We start from the raw sequence: 15,294 nt of genomic DNA, 5'->3' as shown, positions 1-15,294 counted from the left end.
AGAGAAAATCGCAACTCTTTCACCTTACTTTTCATCATTTACAAATTATTTCCTTCTCACAATTGGCAGCCACAACTAAAGATTTTTACTCTAGGCAGCAAAATATTGCTGGAAAAAAAGGAATAATGTGGAAAAAATTAAGAGTACAATTAAGTATGCAACTGACTGCTAGAATTCTGAGTGGGCAACCTTCAATAATTGAGAAGTGAGGTCTCTGACAACAGCAAAGGGTGTTCAATCTGCGTCTAGGATTCAAAGGCTGAGCTACCTCTATCTTCCCCCATAATGGCCTTAACATAAAAAAAATCATCCAAGTGGGAGCAAAGATAAAGAGGAAAGACAACATTTTATTTCTTATTTTATAAATAAAAGACTTATTTTATTTCTTTTCTTTTTAGGGTCTCGATACATTGCCTAGGCTGGACTCGAATTCCTGGGCTCAAGCGATCCTCCCACTTCAGCCTCCCGAATAGATGGAACTACAGGAGGGTGCCACCATGCCATGCTATTATCATAGACTTACACAATATTATAATTACAACAAACTTCAATAATAAATTAATAACAATAATAATGAAATAAATAATAAATCACAATACAGATCGAATAGTGTATAAACGAGAAGGCTCAGAAGCAACCTACTGAGCTGTTAATATACAGCTATGTACCATGTAAAGTATGATCAATCATTCTCCATATCCACGTCAGAGAGAACAGTAGTCATATCTAATTTTTCCCCCTCAACGAAAGATGTCTGGTCAGAGGGAAGCATTTCCTGAGACAGCACTGTCAAGCCCTGTTGTGGGTTATCGATGGCCGCACCATGGGACACCGCAGCCTGGGGCAGTAAAACACGCAGCAGCATCAGCCTGACCCACTCCCTGGGGGCTTAGGCACGGTATGGCGATTTATAAATAAGCCTTTCTGGTGCTCCTAGTAACTAAATACCCTAAGAAGTCTGAATCTAATTTAGTCTTTTCCAAATTTCATCCTCCCTCCAGCCAGCAAAAAGGGATATTCTTTCAAGTATCCAAAAGACTAGGTTTACCACTGCTAGAAGGTAAATGGTCATCTAAGGTGACTCCATTTGATTCTAGAGAAAAAGGAGGAAAATGTTCGGGTCTTTTAAGAGCAGGAAAAGTCTTTTTTAAGTAAAAACACAAAACCCATCAAGACCTAAGAAAACAGATGCACATCAAATCCTCTTACATGAAACACAGAAACCTTTTTCAAAAGGTACAGAAGAAAATTTGTTAAGAAATGAAAGCAAAATAACTTTGGGAGACTAAACTTTTCTTTTTTTCAATTTTAAAAACTTGATGCCATCCTCATGGAAAAGACCTTTAAATGACTTAAAAATTCACCTTAAGATAGTCTATTCACAGCTCAAAATCTGACAGTCTGACAGAAATGTTAGAATGCCAAGTTCACTTCAGAGCTTACATCTGTTATAATCTGCTGCAAATTTATGACACAGTGCATCTATCAAATACAGCTGGTCCTGCTGCCCTTCTACCAAACAGGTATTCTGTCCACTTTAAGAAGCTCACCTTTCCATCTTTAAAAGAAAAAAAAATTATACCTGTGATTAAAGAAACAATAAAAATTAAAGCAGAAAATCTGTGCAATGCCCCCTAATTCTCTTTAACATCAATCTTAGGTGGACAGCAAAAGGCAAAGACAAAACTGTCACAAAAAAGCAGGGGGTCGGGGGACCAGCACAAACCTGCTGCTGAGGGTACTGCATTCCGCCCATGGCCCCGGCAGTCCGACCCTGGATGCCAATTGGATACCGCTGTGGGCCTGGGGGGCCATAGGAACCTCCTGGGTACGGACTGCTCTGCTGAGGCTGAGAATGAGGGTTACTGCCCATGCCATATAACTGAGGTCTCTTCATCACCATTGGATCCATTGGGCTGCCCTGTGAAGACATAAAAGAAGTCGGTTTATTAATTCGTTCTTTATTACAAAGGCAGAAATTTTTGTTATGTTAACATATGCATTAATAACACAACTATCCTTAAGTTTTAAAAATATTAAAAACAATGACCTGACAAAAAATCCAGAAAGACATTAAGGAAAAAACCTAGATGGATACAAGAAATTTTATTTTTTACTTTTAGGAAGTTTTTAACAATTAAAAGACCTCTGGAGTAAACAATACTAAAAACGATTTTGGACCATAAGCAGAGAGAAAAACATTTGCATCTAAAATTCTATTATGCGTACAGGAAAAGAGCATGTTAGTTAAGCTCACCCACCTCCTTTTAGCTTACTAGTAATAAGAGCAGAGGGTACTGAGTGATTAACATTTTCTGCCTTCAAAGTATTCTTAGAACAATGATTTTATTTTAGAACTGAGTCTGCAAGTCTTGATCAAACCTTAGTGCAACCAAGTGTTCATTAAAAAGTGAAAAGATAGATTTTAGATCATGCATATGTCCAGGGTAAAGATTTTGTTCAGAGATCAGCAGTGTGTAGGGATGAGCACTTAGACTATGAGTCACAGCACCTCTCCCCATGTAAGTCAGCATCTTACCAAACACAACCAGTTCACAAGTAGACGCTGAATTTTATTTTTGGTTTGGTGAGTCAGGCCCTGGGCTTCAGGGCCGAGGTCATACAGGAGGGCTAGGCGTGCAGCTTCAACCCTTCATGTCCTGGGGCATCAAAGGAACAAAGCAATGGGCAGAAAAGCCCTCACCTGGTGCTACAGAAGCAGGCAGCATTCACCCAACAGTTCATTCCTTCCCTCCTCTGCCCTTCCAAAACCACATATTGATCCCTACTGTGTGCCAGATGCTGCGTTCACACTGAGGTAAGTACATGGGGACTTTCAGGAAGGCTTAAGAATTAGCAGGGTAAGTTCAAGACCATCCTGGCAACATCACAAGACCCTGTCTCTACAACAAATTAAAAACGCAGCCAGGCGTGGTGGCAGGCACCTATAGTCCCAGCTGTTCAGGCTAAGGCAAGAAGATCACTTAACCCCAGGAGTTTGAGGCTGCAGTGAGCTATGATCACACCACTCCACTCCAGTCTGGGTGGACACAATGGGACCCTGTCTCTTAAAAAAAAAAAAAAAAAAAAAAAGAGGCCGGGCATGGTGACTCACGCCTGTAATCCCAGCACTTTGGGAGGCCAAGACGGGCAGATCACTTGAGGTCAGGAGTTTGAGACCAGCCTGACCAACATGGTGAAACCCTGTCTCTACTAAAAATACAAGAATTAGCTGGGCATGGTAGTGCACGCCTATAATCCCAGCTACTCCAGAGGCTGAGGCAGGAGAATTGCTTGAACCCGGGAGGCGGAGGCTGCAGTGAGCCAATATTGCGCCACTGCACTCCAGCCTAGGTGACAGAGTGAGACTCCGTCTCAAAAAAAAAAGAATTACCAGGATAAAGGGGAATAACACGTCCAAGGTGGGAAGGAACAGCACGTACAGTACCACAGGGCAGAAGAAACAGCACAAGGCACTGGGTCAAGGGAGATGAACTGCCTGGTGTGTATCAGGAAATAAAAACCATCTGGATCCATGTGAAGCATGAATTTGTGGAGATGCTGAAGCAGGCAGAAGCCAGAACATGGCTGAGCCCTGCAGGGCATTCTACAGGCTCAGGCTGCCTCTGACAGATGAACACAGGACTGCTCCCTTGGGCACCCGACCCAGCTGGAAGCAGGTCAGTTTGCCCTGGCAGGCAGGTGAGGCTGAGGTCCTGAACTGGCAGCAGTGGTGGGAGGAAGCAAGCCCAGCTCCAAGGCACAGTTAGGAGGGAAATGCGGCAGGATTCGGAGACCGAATGAGTGATGGAAGCCAGGAGTCAAATGAGATGGAGTGTGCAGAGGGAGAAGCCAATCACCATATCCCAAGGAGTGGGAGCCTTCAGTGGTCTACATAGGAAACTTGAGGCTCTAATATGAAATCCAGGTGAAAATACCCAGAAGGAAGAGACACAATGAGCTGCAGCTTGGGGAGTAAGGCCTGACCTAGAAAAATAGGTAGAGAAGTCAGCAGAGAGGACATCTACTCCCAGAGGGCAGGGATTTTCTCTGTTTTATTCACTATCGTATCTCCAGGGCATAAGTTGAACAATGTACCCAGCACATTAATTGATGAATTAATCAATAGGAAGCAATAAAACCCATGAACTTTATTTAGGAGGAATATATGAAAGGAAAACAATGGGTAGTGAACAGAATCCTAGAGAATATCACCGCTTAAGGGAAAAGGGAAAATGAATCCACAGACAAGCTGGAAGAATGGTCAGAAAATGTAGACACTCTGGAGAGTATGGTATTACAGGAGGGAAGGCAGTCAGGTGTAGCAACGAATCAGGTGTGCCAAATGCAGCCCAGGAATGCAGTCAGGTGAAGGATAAAGCCTTCTGCTGTACTTGACAAGGAGGCCACTGCTGTGCTTGGCAAGGACAGTCTCACTGCAGAGGTGAGGGCTGAGGCTGGAAGAGGAGGGACGGAGGGGAGGTGAAGACGGAAGGCAGGAGCGCAGACCCTGAGAACTGCCAGTCCTCCCTTCCACCAGCACTCCCACTCCAAGGCTGCATGGGTCCTTCCCCTTCTCTGCCTTCCTCAATACTCTGGTGTTCACTTTAAGGATCTGGTGAATCCATTCACCACATATTTACTAAGCACCTACTATGTGCGCTGTGCCCAACAATGGAAGCAGAAGGATGAACAAGCCTCCATGTCCTGGAGATTCACTGAAGGAGGCAGCCTAAACAGGTCACAGTGCAACACAGCAGATGTCCTGAAGGGACAAAGCACCAAGGCAAGGTGAGAAGAGGGTGTCTCACTGGGTAACTGCCATGGGTTTTAACAAAGGCTTCCTATAAGAAATACCTGAGCTCAGTCCCAAGGGATCCACAGGACTGTGCCAGGAGGAACCCATCTCACCTGAACAAAGCTCTGTGGAGGACACAGGAGGAAAGAGGGTGCTTTGCCCCAGGCCCCACAGCCTACAAACAACTGTTCTGCTCAAAATTCACCATGTGATGCAATTTTAAACTGTTACTACTTTCACCAGCCCAGACATTGTTTGGACTTAAAATGATAGAAATTAAATGACAGTACATTTGTTTGCCCAAACAATATACTGATTTTACACAACCTGAGCTGCCTTCATAATTAAGTGTACAAACATTTATGTTGATGTATTTGTAATAAAACTAAAATCTAGGGCTAAGAATTCATTTTCTCATAATTATTTCAGTTAGAATTTATACCTGATAAAAATAAAATGTGATTATTTTCTAGATTTTCTTGAAAAAGGTAAAACTTTTTATGGAAGTATGAAAATCAAGGCTGAGTTGGTGATTTCAAAATCAGCCAAGTGAATGAAGGGCCTATGGAGAGGCTGAGTAAATCAAATTTCAGGCTAAATTTCCAATACGGGGCCCTGAGGCAGTCCTATCTTCACATTCAATCTAGACAGCCCAGGGCATAGGAAACGTCTACTTATTTCACTTCAAATAGTGCACGACCAAAACTGCCTTAATTAAAGCAGAAATATTAAACGGGAAAATGACTGGAATGTCTATGTTTTAATGCTATAGATAACAGTGCAGCAAATTCATCTTATCAGTGACTAAAATTGTTTTGTAATATCTGTCTCATCACTGCCATCAAGTCTCACAGTCCTACTTAAAATTCAGTTAATTTGCACCATGTCAAAAATGTTAGCTTAACCCTGAGATTTCTGAAAATCGAAAGCATGAAATACACAGATTCTCTGAACCTCTCAAAATGCATCAAATATCTTTCAATGAGACTTCAGATAGAAAAACAGATATACAGTGCAAATTATTTAATTTTAACCTCTCCTTATGGCCTATTATTAAATATTCATCCACAGTCCAAATCCATCCTGCTGTGTACTCTATTTTGAGCATTAAAAATGTACAACTGAGGGTCTCAACTCCTGCTTCTCACTACCAATCCTTTAAAGAAACTAAAAATTGGCCGAGCGCGGTGGCTCATGCCTGTAATCCCAGCACTTCGGGAGGCTGAGGCAGGTGGATTGCCTGAGCTCAGGAGTTCAAGACCAGCCTGAGCAACACAGTGAAATCCCATCTCCACTAAAATACAAAAAATTAGCTAGGCGTGGTGGCGGGCACCTGTAATCCCAGCTACTTGGAAGGCTGAGGCAGGAGAACTGCTTGAACCTGGGAGGCAGAGGTTGCAGTGAGCCACAATCGTGCCACTGCACACTCCACCCTAGGTGACAGAGCAAGATTCCATCTCAAAACAAACAAACAAAAATCAAATCTAGGACTTCTGGAAAACAGAAAGGCCAAGCTGCTTCTCATATGCACATCTAACCTGAAGCAATTTTATGTTTTTTGTTTTGTTTTTTGAGACAGGGTCTCGCTCTGTCACCCAGACTGGAGGGCAGTGGCACGATCTCAGCTCACTGCAACCTCCACCTCCTGGGTTCAAGTGATTCTCATGTCTCAGCCTCCCGAGTAGCTGGGATTACAGACACATACTACCACACCCAGCTTATTTTTGTATTTTTTGTAGAGACAGGATTTTTGCCATGTTGGCAAGGCTGGTCTCGAACACTTGACCTCAAGTGATTCGCCTGCCTCAACCTCCCAAAGTGCTGGGATTACAGGCGTGAGCCGTTGCGCCTGGCCAATTTTATGTTTTTTTAACATCTATCCGGGTATGACCATTTTCATTTCTCACTGAAAGTTTATGCTCTATCAGGGTTATCATCCACATCGAAAACAGTCCTCAACAACTTCTCTAAATAGGTTGTCCGAGCACGTTTTCATTTCTAGATGGCATTCCACAACTGCTGCAGCTTGAGTTTCAATTGCAGAAAATAAGTCAAGTGCTGTGAAGGCCACAATATATACACCACCATTTTCAAAGAGCTCTTAACCTAACCAGTCTGGTTTTAGTTACTTGGCTTTTAATGCAATTTTTTTACTTGATAAGACTTTCTTTCTCCTTATTCAAAGTAAGCTTTTGGATGTACATGTAAGTAGGAGTTATTCTCTCTCTCTCTCTCTCTCTAAGGAAGAAATACATTGTCTATTTTTAAGAAATGTTTGTATATAAATTCTTCTAAGCATATTGGGTAGCACAATTCAGCTATATTACATGTCAGATAGGCTTTCAGAGGCTGGCCTGGGAATCCAACTGTCCTTTTTAAGATGATCCAAGTTAAAGGACAACTTGCTTATATACTTTTAGTATACTTTAGATATACCTTATCCTTTTTATATTTAGATACTCTGTTATCACGCTTTCAGAGTATCCCTACACATGTATTTACAGTAAAAGATACCTATGTAATTGTATTTGCTCCTAAATATCAAGTTAAGGACATAGTTTATTAGATATATCTTTATGAATATCATATTTTACTACTTTTTTCAGTCCAATTCCTTCAACCACATATTGGAAAAACGCTTCACACAAAAAAAAAAAAAAAAAAAAACACACACACAACAAAGAAAACCCACAGAAAGAACTATGAAATCTTGTTGTTCTAAAATCATTTCTACACATGTGGATTAAACAAGAGCTGATAGAAAAGAAAACTCTTCCCCCTTTTGAACCATTGTTTGGGAAACAACATTCTCTTACTAGTAACTAAAGAAAACTTTTGAAATCTGACTCTATTTCTCCCGCTCAAACAGGGCAGGGGGTGTTTATGCACGTCTGTAGCTGTGTACCAAATGGCACTGCCCAGCAAGGAAGCAGCGGCTCTGGATTCAGAATGGATTCACAGCCCTGTCCCACCAGGGACCTCGAGTACACTGTGACCTTACTTCTTAGTTTTCTCATTCACTAAAGGAGAAATAAAACCCATCTTGCAATTATTATGAACATCAAATTCATCAGCGCTATAAGGGCTCTCAGAGGTCACAGGGGCTATGGCAGCACCTGGAGCCCAGGGCCCACCTACTCATTGAGAAAAAATGGAACAGCCCAGCTGTGCAGAAGTAGAGAATCCATGGCCCGGCCGTAACCAACCAACACAGCGGACTACACACGGGCATGGAGAGGACATGTCAGGTAATGTGCCATTTCTTCAATGCTGATGCACACGGATCACAGCCACGTGAAACAAGCTCGATAAGGATCGGGGTCAGCCACAGTGGCCTGTAAATAGTTGCTGTCATATCGGGAAGCAATCTGTGTTTACTTTTCTGCGATGGTGTCTAAATATAGCTCGAAATGCCTCTGTTTTTCCCTGAGCATACTACAAACAGTACTCTGGCTCTCTGTAAAGGGAGAACACGAGGTGGATGCAACATGGCTGTCTAGCCTGTCTTCCTCCCTTACACACCCGCCTGGTCACAGCACACACAGAACAGTGGGCAGTGGGCGCCCACTCCACCTCACCACAGAGGTCCCCCGCCGCGTGCCAGTGGCATCACCCAGAAGCCACCGTGGGACAGACTTCAGAGCTGCTATATACACCTACAGAAGACACAAGTGAAGACAATGATAATACTGAATACACACTCTGGTCAGGTTCTTCTCCTAATGGCATAAAAACCCGTTTATGGCAAAAGTAAGAGTGGGCACTAAAGACTCTTCTCTTGTTTCTTAACAAGTGCCTACTCCTCTCTAAGCCAGAAAAAAACAAGAATCTCGGCCACCACTGCCACCACTACTGCAGAATGTAATCGCCAGAGATTCTCTCACGCCCAGTGACACAAGGGAGGCTCAGGGTGGCAGAGCTCAGACCAGAGTCAAGTCTCCCGACTCGGGTCCACAGTCCCTTCTCTGGTCTGGTGTGTCTACACACGATCATCAGACTGAAGTAGGATAACATGCAACCCTGCATTTAAAACCACTATGTGTTTTACTTCAACTCACAACAAAATACTGCCTGCTTATTAAGACTTGAACTAACACGGTGGAACTTCGAATGTGGGTATCAACACACAGAAGTTCTTCTTTTGTCAATACAGGAATATTTGCCACATTCTCCAATGGTACAGAAAGGATCAAGAAATGGGATTCCAAGATATTAGACAAGACTGGCCACACATGGTGGCTCACACCTGTAATCCCAGCACTTTGGGAGGCAGAGGCAGGCAGATCACTTGAGGTCAGGAGTTCAAGATCAGCCTGGCCAATATGGTGAAACCCCTTCTCTACTGGGAAAAAAAAAAAAAAAGATATTAGACAAGGCAGAAAACGTTGTTTGGTTATTAACTCTAAGAACCATCAAATTATTGATGCCCTCTAACCATGACGTCATTAGCAATGTTGGGGGACAGACCTCAAAACACTCATAACTGACTGAGAAAGATGACCACTGCCTGTGTTTTTGGTCTTGGTTTTGGTTTTCTTAAGCAAGGTGCAGAGAACATATGTATTTGTGGAACCATGGAATCCTCAATTTAGCATACAGTGTCAGAGGAGTTCATGGAATCTACTCTAGAAACCCATCCAAAGATCCCAGACTTACATTATCAAATAATAACAACATATGCCAGGCATTTCCAAAGCACTTTAATATATTCTCCCGTGATCACAATTCTTAAGACACCCTGACCAAAGATTCAAAGATTCAGCAATGAAACTCAGAACCTTAGAACTGCAGGGAGCCTCACGGGTCCGTAAATGATGTACATACAAATCCTTTCAAAGCATCTACAATGAATGTTATGAATTTCTTCCTCCTATGTAACAAAAGTCTGCTCCCTGTCATTTATACCCATTGTTATTACTTTGGTCCTTTGGCAGAATATTTGAAGATCGCTGTAAGCTATTTCCCTTTTCTGCGTGTCATATACCCATTCTCAACCCCCTCAACACAAAAGGTATTGTGGGGGAGCAGTTCTTGCTTCCTTTTTCCAGAACCTGCACTGCTGACAACACAGTCTAAGAGCTCTGCACTCTTGGCAGCCCCATCCCCACCAACAGCTGACTAAACCCCATCTCCTATCAGACACTTGGGGAGTTGACCCTAGTAGAAGTCGGTCCTTATCTCCGCTGGTTTGCATTTCGCTTATTTCTGATCACCACTCTACCAGGATGAGGTTGTTTTTCAGATCTTGATTTGGATCTGACATATTATAGTAACTGCATTTTCTAGCTTGACATCAACCATCAATGAAATCGGCATACTATTTCACCCAAGTCTTCATCAATGAAAACACTGAAGAGGTGCGAGGGGAGACAGAGCCTTGGACTCACCACCAAAGCTATTCATAAAGACTGGTATTTAAATCCAAGCATCAGTGTTCTTGAAGCAGATCCGTACAGAAACCTTTCCACTGGTTCCCAGGAAACCTCCCATTCCTTTACTACTCTTGCTATGCAAGTACAATACCATATTTGCTTTTAGGTGACCACCTCTTGGCCACTTCAGATTCCTACATCTTTTCTAATATATAAAATAAATTCAAAGTTTAGAAGCATAATTTGGGGAAAAGGTTATAACGGAGCAAGCAGGGGGTTTCAAGTCAGACAAACCTGGGTGAGAATCCTGCCTATGCTGCTTATTAGCTAGGTAAACTTAAGCTATTCAACAGAATACGGTTACACTCACCTTGCAGTGTTGCTGGTGGATTAAATGAGATACCACAGGATTTATCGCATAAAAAGAACTTCCTAAATCTCTTTTATTTTACTCTTAACAAATTAGCAAATTGAAGGCAGAGCTAAACCACTCAACAATTTAATCTACATATTTTCCTGTCTCCCCAGCAGACTGTTAATTTCAAGGTGAAAATGTTGTCTTATTCATCTTTGTGTACCTAGCACTTAGTACAATGCCTGGCATAATTAACATTTGTTGACATGAGAAAAGAACAGCTTCCTCAATACCACATGGCCGCCTAAACAGCAGGACTCTAACTGGAATATAGGCCTCTTGATGACCACTAGATAGAAGAGGTAAAGACCCTTCTAGTCTTCCCTCCCTGCAGACAAAGCTTCACTTTTCACAAGTTCACCCAGACCACGGCTTCCATCACCTCCCCAAGCTTCTGTCTCCCAAATGCTGCTTCCCTTGGCTGCTTCCTCCAAGCCCCAGAACTCTGTGCAACATTCCTGCCCAGACATCCACAGGCTCCTCTCCGCCTCTCTCTGACCTCAGAGAAAGACACCCCATCCACCCAGATGTCCATGTCAGAATCCAGGACACATCCTGACCCCTCCTCTCCTCTCCACCACAGCCAGCTCCTTACCAAGTCAATCTGTGGGACCCCCCCATCACTGCCAGCAGGAAATCTCCCCTCCAACCATGCTGGCCTCCATGGGGCTCTAGAAAAACCACACACATTTCAAATATGTCATTCTCTGACCTAGAATGAGCTCTGTTCTCCTCCTGCAGAACTCAGCTCCAACGTCATGTCCTTAGAGGAAGGAGCCCTCCCTGAACTCCAGGCCCGGGCAGGATCCTCTCAGAGTAACAGTGGGCTCATCTGTGTGACTACTTGATCAGTGTCTGTCCCCCAGCCTAGACTGTCCCAGAGAATCAGGAGTACAGAAGAGGGGAAAAACAAGTATCAACCCCATCTATAGCTATCATCCAGGTGCTACAGAATAAGTCCAGAAAGGAAGACTATTTTGGTTCCCTAGTTTTTCCCTGATTTTTATAAATTGGCAAAACCTATTATTAGCTTCATCCCCCCCAAAGCTCAGCAGCTTGTAAGTCAATTCAATGAGTAAATTACTGTCTGACTAAGCTACACTTTTAAATTTAATTTAGCAAATGTAATAATTTTATGAACAAACCAAAGGCTATATATATTGTTTATTTTGAGAGTAAATTAGATCTAAAAGGAATACCAAAATAGTAATAGAATATATTTCCATTTTTCCTCACATTTGTTACTCTTGCTACCCAAAAAAAATTGTAAAGCTTTTATCATGGCTTTAACATTTTCTAACATTTACATCTCTAAGTATGCAATATTGTTCATAACCATGTGTCACTACTGACAGCCTGGTTGCAAGCACTTATTTAAAAAGGAGAAATAATATGGTACATTTCCCATACAAATACAGATTCAAATTGAGAAAGAAGCTTTTGTGAGAATATGTCAAATTTTAACCCCACCACTTGTAGCTGTGTGATACTGAAGAAAGCTACCACTTAACTTCTTTGCACCTCAGTTAATCGATCTGTACACAAAGAACACGACCACTATCATTTCAGAGCTGTTACAGAACTGGAGATAATATATTCAAGTTCTTGCTACATAACAGGCTTTTTTTTTTTTTTTTTTAAAAAGGATAGATTTTATTATCATCATTATTATATGGTGATATAATTCCAGAATAATCAATGAGGCATGGAAACCCTCTACTCCTCCATCAATGTGCAGAAGACAGACATTGCTAATCAATCCTAGCATTATATTCCCCAAGTCCAGTAAGCCTCAGAATCTTTTGTCCTGCAGAGTTGTGGGCAGTTGTGTCAACTATCAGAATTTGCACAAGCAAAAAGCAATTTGCCATCTCCAGTAAAATGGAAAGAGCATAAAAGTATGTCATCAGGTACACCTGGGTTCACATCTCTCCTACTTCTGACTAGCCATGAAATGTTAAGTAAATTATTGAAGTGCTCTAAGCCTTAATTTCTCCACCTCTCAAGTAAAAATAATACCTCCTTCAGACAACCATTCAAAAGATGTTTAGTGTGATTTGCAAGGATAAACAATTCCAAACACGTATCAGAGCACTACGTAAAGACAGAGAAGTTACTAATTTCCCCAGCAATCCCTATGGTTGTTACCATGCCTCTCTCCAACTATTTTATCAATGTTTTAAATAACTTCAAAATTGTATTAAAATGCCAATTAAGATATGAAAATTACCAACTGACTTACCTATCTTGGGACAAAGGGTGCTTGCCGTGCTGATACACAGGCTATTTGCCCCTGGTTTTAAAATGCTTTTCAGAGATATGACCCTATTAGATATCTAATTTGTCAGAGCTGTAACTATGTGTAAGCATATATTGACTCTTACTGTAATGTGGTTGATGAAAGAAAAACAAGTTAACATGACTAATACACGGTCAAATCTTATATTCTTAAAAAAAAAAAAAAATAGGGCAACTAAATTCAACATATAAAGGCCAGACAGAATCTTACATTGAAGGAAAGAAGATTGCTATATAGATGTTATTAGGACAATAGACAAAATTAGAATATAGACTGTAGGTTAAAGTATGCAATCAAATCGAAGTTTCCTGACAGTGATAATTGCACTGAGGTGTGTATAAGAGCATATGCTTGCTCCTAGGAAATACACCCTGAAGTATCTAGGAGTAAAGAAGCAGAATGTATACAACCTACTCTCAAAAATGATTCTGAGAAAATACATTATAAATAAATGATGGATGAACAAATGGATGCATGAACAGACAGAATAATAAAGTAAATGTGGCAAAATGTAAAAATGTAATGCATCAGAATAAAAGGTACATGGGACTTCTCTGCACTATTCTTGCAACTTTGCTGTAAATTTAAAATTATTTCAAAATAAAAGTTGTGTGTGTGTGTGGTTTTTTTTTTTTTTTTTAAGAGACAAGGTCTTGCTCTGTCACACAGGCTGGAGTGCAGTGGTGCAATCACAGCTCACAGCAACCTCAAACTCCTGGACTCAACCCACCCTCCCACCCCAGCCTCCCACATAGCTGGGACCACAAGCGTGTGCCACCACACCTGGCTAATTTTTTTTTTTTGTAGAGATAGGGTCTTGCTATGTTGCCCAGACTGGTCTCAAACTCCTGGGCTCAAGAGATCCTCCTGCCCTGGCCTCCCAAAGTGCTGGGATTATGGGTGTGAGTCACAACATCAGGCTGCTTTTTTGATACGGATTCTCTCACTCTGTCACCCAGGCTGGGGCGCAGTGATACAATCTCAGATCACTGCAACCTCCACCTCCCAGGTTCAAGTGATTCTCCTGCCCACCACACCTGGCTAATTTTTTTTTGTATTTTTAGTAGAGACAGGGTTTTGCCCAGGCTGGTCTGAACTCTTGACCTCAGGTGATCCACCCACCTCGGCCTCCCAAAGTGTTGGAATTACAGGTGTAAGCCACCACACCCGGCCTTTTTTTTTTATTAAAGGGCAAATGGGATGAAGTTCCTTGCTGTTCTAACGTGCTATAATTCTAGAATCATCCCTTCTCCCTCCCTGCCAGACTTTCCAATTATTCTGTATCAAAAAGAATGTGGGCTGTTAGAGATACTTCTCCTTTCTGCCCCATTCTTTGATCAGAAATCTTATCAATAAACTTCCTTGAAGATCAAAAGTAAGAAAGAAGACATAAAGGGGTCCGAAAAATCCAAACTCCAGAAGGACAAATTCAAATAAACAAGGTTCGCCTCAAGGTGACAGGCCCTGCGACCCATCAGGCCTCAGCCGGCCCTGTACCTGGACAGCCCTCTTTTTTTTTTTTTTTTTTTTTTTGAGACAGAGTCTCGCTCTGTCGCCCAGGCTGGAGTGCAGTGGCGCAATCTCGGCTCACTGCAAGCTCCGCCTCCCGGGTTCACGCTATTCTCCTGCCTCAGCCTCTCCGAGGAGCTGGGACTGCAGGCGCCCGCCACTACGCCCGGCTAATTTTTTTGTATTTTTAGTAGAGATGGGGTTTCACCGTGGTCTCCTGACCTCGTGATCCGCCCGCCTCGGCCTCCCAAAGTGCTGGGATTACAAGCGTGAGCCACCGCGCCCGGCCCTGGACAGCCCTCTTACGCACCGCCAGGCCGATGCCTGAGCACACAACTCCAAGCCCATTTCTAGAACACTCTGTACCCAGCACAGCTGTGGCTGCCCTGTAAACAGAAGAAGCACTTCCAGACCAGGGAAATACCAGTGAGTACAGCAGCCTGCCTTCACAAGGCTCCACCGTTCCCCACAGCTCTCTTATGTAACAGATACTCAATTTATCACCATCAACTGCAACTCACTGTTTATCTCTGCCTCCTTTATCAGGCAGCAAGTTCTTTACGGCCAGATATGGTTTTTTCCTCACCTTAATTTTCCTGATAGCCCCAACTTCTGACACCCAATGGACAACTATTATTGCTATTATTTCTTTAATAAAAAACCAAAATTAAAGAAACACAAGTGCGTCTTTTAACCCTTACCTCTCTCCAAGCCATCCTTTTCTAAACAATACTGTACTGTCTTCCTAGCTGTGTCAAGTATAAGTAATAAAATTATGAAAATCGATACACTGTCTGACTTATAACAGGCACTTAATAAATGTTTGGTATGTGACTGCTGGAAACACATCCATCTCCTATTCCAAGTGACTTCTGAATTCAAATTATAATGCTCCAAACAT

General features: G+C 42.3%; 1 protein-coding gene across 8 annotated transcripts in view; it reads right to left on the bottom strand.

Annotated features, from left to right (window-relative positions):
• ARID1B (AT-rich interaction domain 1B) overlaps positions 1 to 15,294 on the bottom strand; it is a 441,225-nt gene that overhangs the window by 383,445 nt on the left and 42,486 nt on the right. For all 8 annotated transcript variants that reach the window (XM_055267956.2, XM_055267947.2, XM_055267966.2 and 5 more), the window contains exon 2: positions 1,727 to 1,921. In XM_055267956.2, the coding sequence (XP_055123931.2) occupies positions 1,727 to 1,921 (195 nt within the window). The remainder of the gene's footprint in view (positions 1 to 1,726; positions 1,922 to 15,294) is intronic.

The sequence above is a fragment of the Symphalangus syndactylus genome, chromosome 2 (assembly GCF_028878055.3).
Source record: "Symphalangus syndactylus isolate Jambi chromosome 2, NHGRI_mSymSyn1-v2.1_pri, whole genome shotgun sequence".
NCBI lineage: Eukaryota > Metazoa > Chordata > Mammalia > Primates > Hylobatidae > Symphalangus > Symphalangus syndactylus.
This window is presented reverse-complemented; position numbering and strand designations above follow the sequence as displayed.